This window comes from Martes martes, assembly GCF_963455335.1.
Source record: "Martes martes genome assembly, chromosome: 4".
Classification (NCBI taxonomy): Eukaryota; Metazoa; Chordata; class Mammalia; order Carnivora; family Mustelidae; genus Martes; species Martes martes.
This window is the reverse complement of record NC_137891.1, coordinates 176,469,685-176,482,748: the sequence shown is the minus strand read 5'-3', so window position 1 is coordinate 176,482,748 and position 13,064 is coordinate 176,469,685. Positions and strand designations below refer to the sequence as shown.

The 13,064-nt window shown below is 37.0% G+C and overlaps 1 protein-coding gene across 21 annotated transcripts in view; it reads right to left on the bottom strand.

Moving 5' to 3' along the window:
* The window catches only part of EIF4G3 (eukaryotic translation initiation factor 4 gamma 3), a 343,452-nt gene that overhangs the window by 81,342 nt on the left and 249,046 nt on the right, over positions 1-13,064 (bottom strand). For all 21 annotated transcript variants that reach the window (XM_080801932.1, XM_080801933.1, XM_080801934.1 and 18 more), the window contains 3 exons: positions 10,465-10,553; positions 5,484-5,730; positions 1,663-1,796 (listed from right to left, as the gene is read on the bottom strand). In XM_080801932.1, coding sequence (XP_080658058.1) covers positions 1,663-1,796; positions 5,484-5,730; positions 10,465-10,553 — 470 coding nt within the window. The remainder of the gene's footprint in view (positions 1-1,662; positions 1,797-5,483; positions 5,731-10,464; positions 10,554-13,064) is intronic.

The window sequence follows — 13,064 nt, the reverse complement described above, 5'->3', positions numbered from 1 at the left end:
GTTATGTCAGCTAAAATGACGAACACTGGCTTTCTGAAGCAGTGAAGTCCAATCTGAACCACGGTAGCTTCTCTGGACTTATCCCTGGGAGTGATTAGGCCTAAAATTTCCAAGGAGAGGCTAGACATAGTAAGTAGACTGGCTCAACAGACTCTCAAGGACCAGCAGAACGGCACAAGAAAAGCTATGAGATCCTATGAAGTAGGGACAAATGAGGGAATTTTTTCCAGGATATTCACCAGGAAATCAGAGCACTTGCTTTGAAAAATCCTGTTATCACTTATGTCAATTGTGCTGTTGTTGTTTTATGGTTAGCAAAGCAAATATTCTGAGTGAATAGTAAGTCTCTAAAGGAGATATTTTAAAAATCTCACTCAATCCGCCTTGTTAATTGGAGCTATCTGGCTTTGTATAGGCATGTATTGTGATGGCAGACGAAACAAAGTGAAGTAGCTCAGGGAGAAATCAACTAGTAACTGGGTGAAGTCAGAAACCAGTAAGGTAGGGAGACAAGAAAGAGTATCTTCTAGAGGGTAACTCAATTTAGGGTATGTAAAACCCACCCTCTAAACAGTCTCAAATTAGCACTACCATAAGTAGCCGAGAGAGAAGACCTAGATACCAAGAGAAATAAGAAACCTTGTTGCTTTAAAGAGGAGAATAATACACTTAGGGATTGGATAAGCAACTTCTGGAAATCTCAAAAAGAGGTATATCTCGTTCTGAAAGACAGTTACCCTCTATGCTTCAAAAAGGACTAATATTTTCTCTTCAAAACAAAAATATTTTAAGCTCTGTCATCATTGAGAGACATAAAATTATTTGAGCACCTACACATCTGACTCTACTCTTTTTAAGTTAATAAAGATAAAATAAATACTGTACTAATTTCCTATATGCACTATTAAGCTCAGATGTAAAGAGAAAAGATGCCTACTTATTTGCTAAAACTGAAAAGTAATCACTGTAAGTATTTATTAGAGAAATTTTGAGATATAACATTATTTGAATTATGCTGATTACCACTTGTTTGATTTGCCAAATACACTCTTAGGCATCTGACCTGTCCTCAACGCCATTCTAACTCCATAATGGAATTTTATTTTATTTTATTTTATTTTTAAAGATTTTTATTTATTTTTTTGTGAGAGAGAGAGAGAGAGGGAGAGAGAGCATGAGAAGGGGGAGGGTCAGAGGGAGAAGCAGACTCCCTGCTGAGCAGGGAGCCCGATGCGGGACTCGATCCCAGGACTCCAGGATCATGACCTGAGCCGAAGGCAGTTGCTCAACCAACTGAGCCACCCAGGCGCCCCCATAATGGAATTTTAGAACAGTGAATAAAGAGCTCCATATCCCTTTAGCCGTATTAGCCCAGCAGACACACATTTTCATATCACTATGCAATAGCAATAATAAGCAGGCAATGAATGAATTTTAAAACATTACCACTCAAATATGCACCAAACCCCAAAGTTTCATTAATCCACAATAAACCCCAAATCCAACAATATGGAGGAAAACTCTAAGACTTAAACATTATATATTTTAATTCAAATACATATAGTCTAACAATTCCTAAAAACTACTCGTACTTCACACATCTGTACTGATAACTGAATCCAGTTCCCTGTACAAAGAGCTTTCTCTGAGTATACAGCTTACTTTGTCAAGAACCACATCACTGATGGGAGGCAGGCCCTCCGGTTTCTGTATACAGGCTGGCATGAACTGGAAGTCCAGCAAAAACTCCCTGTCATACTGCTTCTTGCCTTCAGTATCAGCAGGCTTCCAGGAATCTAGAAAAAGAGATGCAGACAAACAAGTCTCTACGGTCATTATATGGATAACCCGTAAGAGTTCAAACTGGATTCCGATATTCACTTTACCCTGTCATAGACTAAAATACAAAGCAAACACTGAGCTACTGTCAGAAAATGTCATGTAAAAATTTTAAACTGTCTTATGTTCCTTTATCCCTTCTGAATACCATTAGCTTGTAATCTGAAATTGCTACAGAAAACACTTAACTATACACATTAAGCAGCCTTTGGCCAGAAACATATAATAATACTCATTAGATAAACTACCAAGCCTTTAAATACCTCAGAAATAAGGAATCTATCTATAATACTCTTTGGTTTCACGTAAAAGGATACTTTGGTTGTTCACTTGGAAATGCTATTTTGGAGGGAAAAAAAGGCAAAAGGACACGAAACAAATATAAATAACTTCTGTGAGATTCTGAAAAGGCTAACCAGCTATATATAATTTTTCCCCCGACCATGGTTTATTTTATTTAGTAGTGTATTTTTTATTATATGTATTATATATATATTATATAACTAGTTTTTATTTAGAAGTATAGTTGATTCAAAATATTGTATTAGTTTCAGTGACTTGACAATTACATACATTACAAAAGGCTCACTTACCATGGTAAGTGTAGTTAACCACCTGTCACCATATAAAGTTATTACAATATTACTGACTACATTCCTTACGCTGTACTTTTCATCCCTGTAACTTATTTATTTTGTAACTGGAAGTCTGACCCTCTTAAACCATTTACCTTTTTTGCCCACCCCACATCTACCTATCCTCTGGCAATCACAGGTTGTTCTGTCTCTGTTTTTGTTTTGACTTTTAGGTTCCACGTATTGGTGAAATCATATGGTATTTGTCTTTTTCTGTCTGACTTATTTCACTAAGCATAATACCCTCTAGATCCATTCACACTGTTGCAAATGGCTAGATTTCATTCTTTTTTTATGGTTGAGTGATCTCCACCATGTGTGGGTACACCATGCATGCAAAAACACATGTATATACACACATCTTCATTATCCTTTCATCTATCAGTGGACACTGAGGTTGCTTACATATCTTGGCTATTGTAAATAATGCTGCAATAAACATAGGGATGCATATGTCTTTTCAAATTTCTGTTTTTGTTTTCGTTGGGTAAATACCCAAAAGCAGAACTATGGGGTCATATGGTGTCTCTATTTCTAATTGTTTGAGGAACCCCCATACTGTTTTCCATAGCAGTGGCACTATCGTTATTCCCACCAATAATATTTTTTTTAATTTAAGATTTTACTTATTTATTTGACAGGCAGAGATCACAAGCAGGCAGAGAGGCAGGCAAAGAGAGAGGAGGAAAGCAGGCTCCCCGCTCAGCAGAGAGCCTGATGCGGGGCTCGATCCCAGGACCCTGGGATCATGACCTGAGCCAAAGGCAGAGGCTTTAACCCACTAAGCCACCCAGGTGCCCACCAATAATATTTTTAATATTAATTTCAAATTAGTTTTTTGCCATAGCACTCACTTTGCTACTATGACTATTGTTATAGGTATCATTTCTCACAATCCTAATCTCATTATATAAAGTTGGAGAATTTCCTGAAATTTTTGTTGGATAAGAAAAGCAAGTCACAGTATTTTTCTTTTAATTAACAAAACTCTCATCAAAATCAGGCCCCAGATCACTTCACGATAGTACTTTGGGTCCTTTTTTATGTTAGTGATTCTTAATACATAGGTGATAGACTCATGATGGTCTGTGAGAACACTGTAGATATTTTCAACCAAATCCTTATTATCTTCTTATATTCATTAAAAGGCAGGCAGTTTATTGGGATCTAAATTTTAAACTGGCAGGGAGCCTGGGTGGTTCAGTCAGTTAAGCATTTGCCTTCGGCTCTGGTCAGGTTCTCAGGGTCCTGGGATCAAGCCCATGTTGGCCTCTCCACTCAGCAGAGAGACTGTTTCTCCCTCTCCCTCTGCCTGCTGCTCTGCCTACTTGTGCTCCATCTCCCTGCCAAATAAATAAATAAAATCTTTAAAAAAATAAACTTTAAATTGCCATTTTCCAGTTACTGCAAGGGTATATTACAATTTAGTTGTTCAATATAGTTGGGGCCTTTTCCCTTGCCAAAGGATAAAAATATAACTGATAGGGGGCGTATGGCTGGCTCAGTCAGCAGAGCACGGGACTCAGAGTCATGCATTTGAGCCCCATGCTAGGCATAAAGCTTACTCAAAAACAAACCCACACACACACACACACACACACACACACACACACACTCACTGCTATAAATGACAATAGTGTCTCAATCTCCTAAAGGACTGGTGGTAGCCACAAGTGCTTTGTGATATAATACAAACCTAGATCTGTAGAATTTTAGTATACTGAGTCCTAAAGTTGAACGAAAATTTTACTATAACATACCCCTACAATTTCATAAAGCCCATTGGCAGCAGTTTACTGGTAGTGAAAAGATCAGTTTATTAAGGTGGTATCTATCAGTGACTTTCAAATATTTCTTACTACAACTCCCAATAAGAAATATAATGACTCCATGACTCAGAACAAATACAATTTTTTAAAATTTTTTTTAGAACAAATACAGATTTAAATAAAAGAAATCAAAGTTTCTTAAAACAATATTTGCCCTTGCTCCTGTAATGCACTGACAATTTTTTATTCTCCATGTTAAAAAATGTTGGTTGTACATCACTAATTTTTGTCTAAGATTATTTTTGATGTCTGATATTCTGCTTTCAAATCCAATCTCACACAGAAGTCACTCAGATTTCGCAGACTATGAAAAACGTTGTACCTATCCCAAACTTTCTATCAAATGAACCATCTTCTCCCACATGTCCATGCCACATCACTCTGAAAATCTCAAAGTCAATCATGATTTATATAGGATTGGAACAGACTTTAATGGACTTGATGGTGCCTGAAGATGAAAGAGCCTCTGAGGCTCATCACGTGTTCCACAGGGCACGTCTCATACTGCATGTGCTTAATAAGCTAGTCACACTGCTTCTGACGATTGTAGTTCAGTTCCACAGAGTGATTTCTGTCGTCAAATTTCTCTTGTGAAATCAGTGAGTTACAACCAACATTTTAAAATTCTTTTTGTTTCTTTTTTCATTTCTTCCTTTTAGGTAGGCTCCATGCCCAACGTGGGGCTTGAACTCATGACCCTGAGATCAAGAGTCACTTGTTCTACTGACTGAGCCAGCTGGCTCCCTACAGTCCAACATTTTAAAAAGAGAATAGAGTGAAAAATGTCAGTGTGTTACATGTAATAAGGGTAAGTTTTAAGGCTTGTGAAATGATGAGCACAAAAGAGCACTGAAACAGCCCTTTCAATTAAACTAAGTAAAATTAAATTCCTCTTGTTGAATTCCACTAGCCTAGCACTGACCATTATCCTCTGCCAGCTGCTCTTCCAATGCCTGTAAAAGCAGAATACCGGCATCAGATATCACTTCCGTCAACAGAGAACTCCCTGGATTTGCTACTTACTAACTTATGCCTGCTAATCTATTCTGTAAATATTATACTGTGATGAGCCTCTTATCTTCCATCCAATATCTCTCTACAAAGAGCCAACATTGCTGTAAGGTTAGAACAGTGAAGGTGAGAAGGAAACACATGCACAGGAAGGCAGGGATACACTTACCTGGTTTGAATGGGAACATCACCCCTTCACCAGAACTATCAGTGGAGCCTGAATTAGCATCTATTCCTTCACCCTCAGAAATACTCTCAGCACCATTACGTACAGGCTCAGCTTCTTCTCCATTTTCTTCCACAGTTTTTACTTTTTTTAGGTCAGAGGGGTCTCTTCCAGGATGAAACCCTTGGCTCATTTTATCCTGTTCAGATTCAAGTACTTTGTCACCTGAAAGCTCCTCTTCAGCTTTAGGCTAAAGCACAAGTGAACACAGAGGTTACATGATTTTTACCATGTAAATATGCATGAAAAGCTGTACCTATCCCCTCAAAAGGCAAGGGAAAACATCACTCAAAAAAAGGATGTCTGTGTTCGGCATATGGTACTAGCATGCTAAGTTTATTTAAAACACTTTTCTCATTTCATCTCTTGGCATAGAGAAGACAAGTCACATGGCTACTGAAATGCTTTAACATGACTAATGACATCTAAATGTACCGAAGGATAGAATGGAAAGAACTGTTAATCCTTGCACTTGTTGGACATGAAAGAGTCCTAGTCAGAAATCTAAATCAAGCACTCCTACCCTTGCCATTAAGGCTCAGCAAATATAAAAAGAAACATTAGAAGGTATTTTTTGTGTTCTTGTTGCTGCTAAATGGAGAGTTTGATGAATAAAGTATCTAGGTCCTGCAAAGTTGATCATCTCTCATTTTATAAGGAGGCCACTTGTTAATTAAAATCTACCTTGTTTATTGATTCCTGGAATTCTCTGTGGTTGTAACCTTATTCAAATTATGTATAGAAAAGTGCTTGGCATATAGTCTTCTATGGAGGGAGAAATCTGGGTTCTGGTGCATCCTATTTCTATTTTTTAAAGATTTGTTTTTATTTATTTTTGAGAGAACAAGAAAGCACACAAGTGGCAGGGGCAGAGGCAGAGAATCTCAAGCAGATCCTGTGCTGAGCACAAAGCCCAATGCGGGACTGAATCTTAAGACCCTGAGATCACAACCTGAGCCAAAACCAAGAGTGGGATGCTTGACTGACTGTGTCACCAAGGCGCCGCTGATGCATCCTATTTTTAAAAAGCAAAATAGAATTGAAGTTATTCACCAGATGATTTTTGACCACCATCTGACCCATGGTTTTGGCTCAGATCATGATCTCAGGGTCATGGAATGAAGCCCTACGACAGAATTCTTTATCAGCGCAGAGTCTGCTTGGGATTCTCTTTTCTCTCTCCCTCTGGCCTTCCCTCCACATGCACTCTCTCTATACATAATTAAATAAATACAATCTTTTAAAAAAAATTTCTTGAGGATCATATGTGAACTATCAAAATTCCTTGAGGCAGTTCTCATGAACTTTATGTCTTTCTTTACCATGAAGGGTAAGCACTCTAAAAAACAAGCCTTTGGAAGAAGCACTCAGAGGAAATAGACATTCTAAATTGATAAATTCATGCTAGGAGAGAAAAAATAGAGGCTCTGCTGAATTCTTTCAACAGAGGATTGTATAAAAGAATGTCACATACACAAACAAGTGGTTATGCCCAACTGATTCATAAAATTGTTTTTTCAAAAAATTAAAGAGTTAAAAATCCTACTTTCTTACATAAGTGAAATACTATTAACAGATAAACTACCAGTCAATTTTCTTCTAACATACATCAGATCATGGGAAAAGACAAAATTTTAAAATGCTGTCTACAGGGGCGCCTGGGTGGCTCAGTGGGTTAAAGCCTCTGCCTTCGGCTCAGGTCATGATCGCAGGGTCCTGGGATCGAGCCCTGCTTCAGGATCTCTGCTTAGCAGGGAGCCTGCTTCTTCCTCTCTCTCTCTCTGCCTAGTGATCTCTGTCAAATAAATAAATAAAATCTTAAAAAAAAAAAAACCAAAATGTCTACAGAAACAGATGGTTTTTAGGACTTGCTTCCATGATGAAAACAAAGAGTTCATGCAAACACAGACACACATACACCCACACTGTGTGTGCATGTGTGCTTTCTCTACTCGCCCAACAGGAAAACATAGTATGGAAACCATCAAAAGAAAGACATAAAAATTTCAAGAAAATGCAGGTTGAAATAATTTTTTTTTAAAACATGGCGCAGAATGAGCATCTTTTAAAGTTTGAGAAAAAACCGAACTCCCAAGTTTGAATCATGAATCAACAAATTTCTTTTTTCTTATTCTACATTCTCTTGTAGTCTAACTTATAATGACCTTGCAAAGCCACCTTCTAATTAAGTACAGATCATCAAGAAGATCTTTTAATAATTTGGCATGAGAGTCTGTCACTGGTACTTAAACTTATTAAAGAGCAGTATAGCTACATTATACAGTTATAGAGAGTTCTTTTTTCAGAGCTTATAAAATGAAGAAAAATGTTATTTTAGAGGGAAAAAAAATTATTATGTCCTCTTCTCTGTACCTAAAATCAGCAAAAGAAAATCTACTGGATATAAGTAGAGCATGTATGACTTGGAAAAGTTAATTTCTAACTGGAAAAAGAAGTATGAAGAAACTTGGTTCCATGAATGACAAACCATAATTCAGAGAACACAAAATCACTGAGCTGTCTGAGGCACACTGTTAGGATATTTTTCAAGGGACTCACCAAATGAGCTGCATTATTTAGCTGGATGAAGCCCTATTAAACGAGCTTATAACTGTCTAACAGTTCCTAACCTGTTTACTAAGAAAACCAGACTGAAGAAAGGAAACACATTATTGGCTGGACTGCCAAAGGTTAAACTTTCATAGGAAGTTGTTAAAAGAAGAATTTAGTTGATAAAACTGCCTATTTAACTCATGAGTTTTAAAGTGCCAGAAAGCCAGACCAGACCACTATGTATGTTAATAACTGATGAAATATCCTAAAATTTTAAAACAAGTTTTAAGATGCCCTGATCAGCAATTTTAAGATGACTCACCCTTCATGTTACCCTTCTAGGCTATAATTTATAGAATTTGATAAAATATTTGCAATGATATAACAACCAAATATATAACCTAATATGCTCATATCTGAAACATTCTTTTAAAGGCTGAGAAAAATCAGTTAAGAAAAGGAGAGCTTAAGGATCAGTGAAAATAAAGATAATGACAACCAGTATGCACTAAACTACTATAATAAATGCTCAACTACAGGAAAGACAAGGAATTGGGATTTCTGGGGGGGGAAAAAAGGTCTGTGTGCAAACAATCAAATTCTTTTTTATTATACCTTAAAACTATAAGGTAAAGAAAAAGGTGACTGATTCAGAATGAGTCAAAACAGTTCTCATGTATGAAGAATAACAATCTGAAGCAGGCTTTAGCCAATTATGGCTCATGGGTCAAACCTGGCTCATCCCATATCTGTACAGTGTGCAAGGAAAGGATGTTTTCTGCATTTGTAGTCACTGAAAAAATTTCAAAGGAGAATATTTTATGACACATGAATATTATATGCAATTCAAATTTCAATGTCTGTTGATGAAGTTTTACTGGAATATAGTCACGGCCATTCATTTATACATTGTCTATGGCTGTGTTTGGGCTACAGCAACAGAGCTGAGAAATTGTGACAGGGGTCATTTAGTCTACAAATTCGAACTATTTACTATCTGGACTGTTACAGGAAATGTTGGCCAACCCCTGACCTAAAGAAGAGGATGAATAGTAGTGGTGGCCTACCCATTTAATATTCAATAATGCTTAGAACTCTAGCAATGGAATATGAAGTATAACAGAAGAAAATGAATAAAAATAGCGGAATCTAAAGAGAAACCAGTTTATGAAGCTCTTACAGCCATACCAGGAATGTATGAGATTCCCCTGCCTCTGGAAGGTATTTTATTCTCTGTAGGAGCAACATTTTCTTGTTCAGCTGCAAGACAAGTGCAGCAACTATTTACACCTCTACAACTTCCTGCCAATTCTTATCCCCTGATAACCACACTGCAATCACTTCCATGAAACATTTTAATGGTTGCTATGGGACTAACTGTGACATCAGGAGAGCATCATATAAGAGCAGTGACAGGACAGGGGGAAGTAACAAGGGGGTACTGTGAACTGCTTGCAAAGGGTAAGAATTATAACTAGAGAGAAAAGCCTTTTGAAACAAATGCATTTAAAGTCACTTTAAAATAATCCATATATTCTAATGTTATCACCTAATGCATTTAATAAAAATTACTTTAATAAAGTAGATGCTAAGAGTTTAAAAAGAAAAAAGCAACATACGGATTTTTTAGATTACTCTTCATTTATAAGCTTCAGTATATAGCACTAAGGATACTGAGATTATAGACTATGAAACTGATAGGACACTCCTTAGGACTAACACTACCCTTGTTTCTTTCTTCCATGGTCTCCTATCATGCTGTGACTTACAGCAAAATCTGGCACGGTTTAGTTCAAACATGTAAATCACATGTGAAAAGTTATGTTACGGGGATGCAGTTAAAAGATGACATTTGCAAAATGAATTTCTCTAAATGTACTTGATAATTTCTACCACCACTGCTACTCAGTATTTGAAAAAACTGCTTCTATTTTTTTTAATTTAACTTAATTTTTTTTCAGTGTTCCAAAATTCATTGTTTATGCACCACACCCAGTGCTCCATGCAATACGTGCCTTCCTTAGTACCCACCTATTTTTCTTTACCAGAGTAGTTTTTCCATCTAGTTAACAGAAGGAAAATTTCAATTGAGGGGGTTGGAAGATTAACCAAAAATTAAGCAGTAACTCAGTTTTGCCATTTTAGAAGAGGCATTTTGAAAGACAGACAAGATTCTAATGAAACTGAACATGGTATCAAAAATCTTTTTAAAATTCTGTAGGTGGACCAAAAACAATCAGACTCTGAGCTTGATATATCACATTTTGTTTGAAAAACAGTATCTCAAAAAAGAGATATAAACCCACACTTGTCTTAGGAAATGGCACCACTACTCTGAAGATAAGCTAAAGAGATTTACTTTGTCCCTTACCTCCACTTCTGCCTCTAACACCTCTTCAGTGGTTCGGGTCCGATCTTTTGGTTTCTTCCACATCTTTGGTGCAGCTACAGCTGTCTGAGCTGAAATACAAGATCAGGGCCATTACTTCCCACTGCAAAGTCATGTTTGGAAATACTGAGTCTAAAATGATACCTGTATTCAAATTTAGCATAACACAAGAGGGCTTCACCCATATGGAAGAAACAGCTGAATGATCAAGTGAACAACTGTGTGGTTGTGGCCCAGACACTGCACCAGCACATATCTTAGGCACAAAGTGTTCACATCAGCACATAGAGCCTTCCAACCACTGTCCTAGGTTCCTCCTGTTTTATGGTTAGGATACATAATTTGGTATCTATACAAGAAATTGGCCCACCAGCCAATTCTAGACTTGGGTCTGCTTCTATTATAATTAACTATGTGACCGAAAGCAAGTCACACTTCTCAGGCACCTGCACATTTAACTAAAAAGAGGGGAGTGAGATTAGGTGGTATCTAAGCTTCCTTTAAGTCACAAAACATATCAAATTCCAGCTTCTGTTTTTCAAAGCTTTCTCGACAACAAAGCAATACTCCGATTAAGATTTCACTAGCTAGGCAGCACTTCTACAACATTTAGTTCTCATTTCAGATCAATACTGTCAGTCTAGTCATCCACACCACTGGGGAGAAAATCAAGAGAGACAATCTAATTTTTACTGATGATAATTGGATCAGAAGTTCTATTTGGGAAATTAAGCCTAAAAAGGATTTTTAAATATTTATTTGGCTTGTGAATTTCACAAAATCATTCAACACTTGGATGTACAATTTAAAGACTAAACTTCAGATAGCAAATAGAATATATTAAAAGGAGTCTACAGAAGTCAACACCTGAGTCAACAGATAGAAGTGAGATATGAAAGGCAGATAGGTAGGGAGAAGAGTCCACAGAAAGCCACTTAACAAATAGAGACATTATCAAAAGTGAATAAACACAAGCTGAAAGGTTCCCTGTACTGTTTCCCTACAGGAATATAAGATAGTTCATTAAGCAAAACCAACCAATCTCTCTGGACAGCCTACTCTTTTTCAGAAGAACAGAAAAATATGAACACTTATACTGTTCTGCGGAACAAGGAAAAAGAAACATTCAACATTCTTCTCAAAATTATTGCACCATCCTAAAAAATACTATTGTAAATCTCCTTTGTTACACACACCTCAATTTTTTTTTTCCCTTCCCCTCACGGACCATAATGAACAAGAAAACATTAGATCACTGTTATTCTTCTTTGGTGATCTACTCAAAGTAAACTATTCTCCCAAAGTATGGAATTAAGATTGTGGTAACCATGCACAGGTTTAAATTTTCTACTGTCTCACAGTCTTATACGGGATACGTATGTTCACGTGTGCATGTATGCATGTAGTGGTCTCTTCATTTTTTATGGGTCTTCTGATTTTATATAACCGGTCTGTTGTATGTGCATCTCTCCAAAATGTGACTAATTCTCCTTCCACTGCAGAATCCTTTTTAAGAGAGTTTAGTAAACATGTACATTTTATTTTAAATTTTATTTCATGTAAGCGTAAATTCAGCTCTAAATTCCATTCATAGAAAAGGGGAAGACCACTTTCTGGAGGATTCTTTGCTATTGAATATACACCTAGGAGTGGCTTCCTCTAAACAACAAAAATCAAAGATGTAAATAAACTTTATTTTTCAAGAATATATCAACCATACCCAACCGAAAACCATTTAAAAAAAAAATCCAAAAGACAAAAAAACAACAAAAAAACCCACAAAAACTATTTCTTCCATGGACAATGTAACACATTTAACATATTTTTTTAAAAAAAGAGCTACTTATGCAGCAGAAATTGTTACTGTGTTTAAGTGGCTATTTAAAGTTCTGATTTAAAGTAATAATTCAAGGGGTGCCTGGGTGGCTCAGTGGGTTAAAGCCTCTGCCTTCAGCTCAGGTCATGATCCCAGGGTCCTGGGATCAAGCCCCGCATCACATCGCATCACATAGCATCGCATTGGGCTCTCTGCTCAGCAGGGAGCCTGCTTCCTCCTTTTTCTCTTTGCCTGCCTCTCAGCCTACTTGTGATCTATCTCTGTCAAATAAATAAATTAATTAAATAAAATCTTAAAAAAAAAAAAAAGAAGCTACAGAGGTTAACTGACCCACGGCCACACAGCCAGCAGGTGGTGGGACAAGGGCTGGCAGCCGGGAAGCTGAACCACTGCTTCCCCACCCCCCTCTCTGCCTGCCTCTCTGCCTACTTGTGATCTCTGTCTGTCAAATTAAAAAAAAAAAAAAAATCTTAAAAAAAAATAAAGTAATAATTCAAAAATGAAGTGAGAGAAAACATACACTTCTTTTGGGAGATATGCAATCTTTTGAAAACCTGAACACAGATATACACACATACCTAGTGTCTGGAGAGATTATGATATACATCCCCTCTCCTACCATTACTGATGGAGAGGTGCACTAAACTTTGGGTGTTCTACAGTGGGGAGGAGAAGAGTGGGGAGGAAAACAGAGACATCAACTCTGATTTACAGGACAATTAATCCTGAATTAGCTAGAATAAGA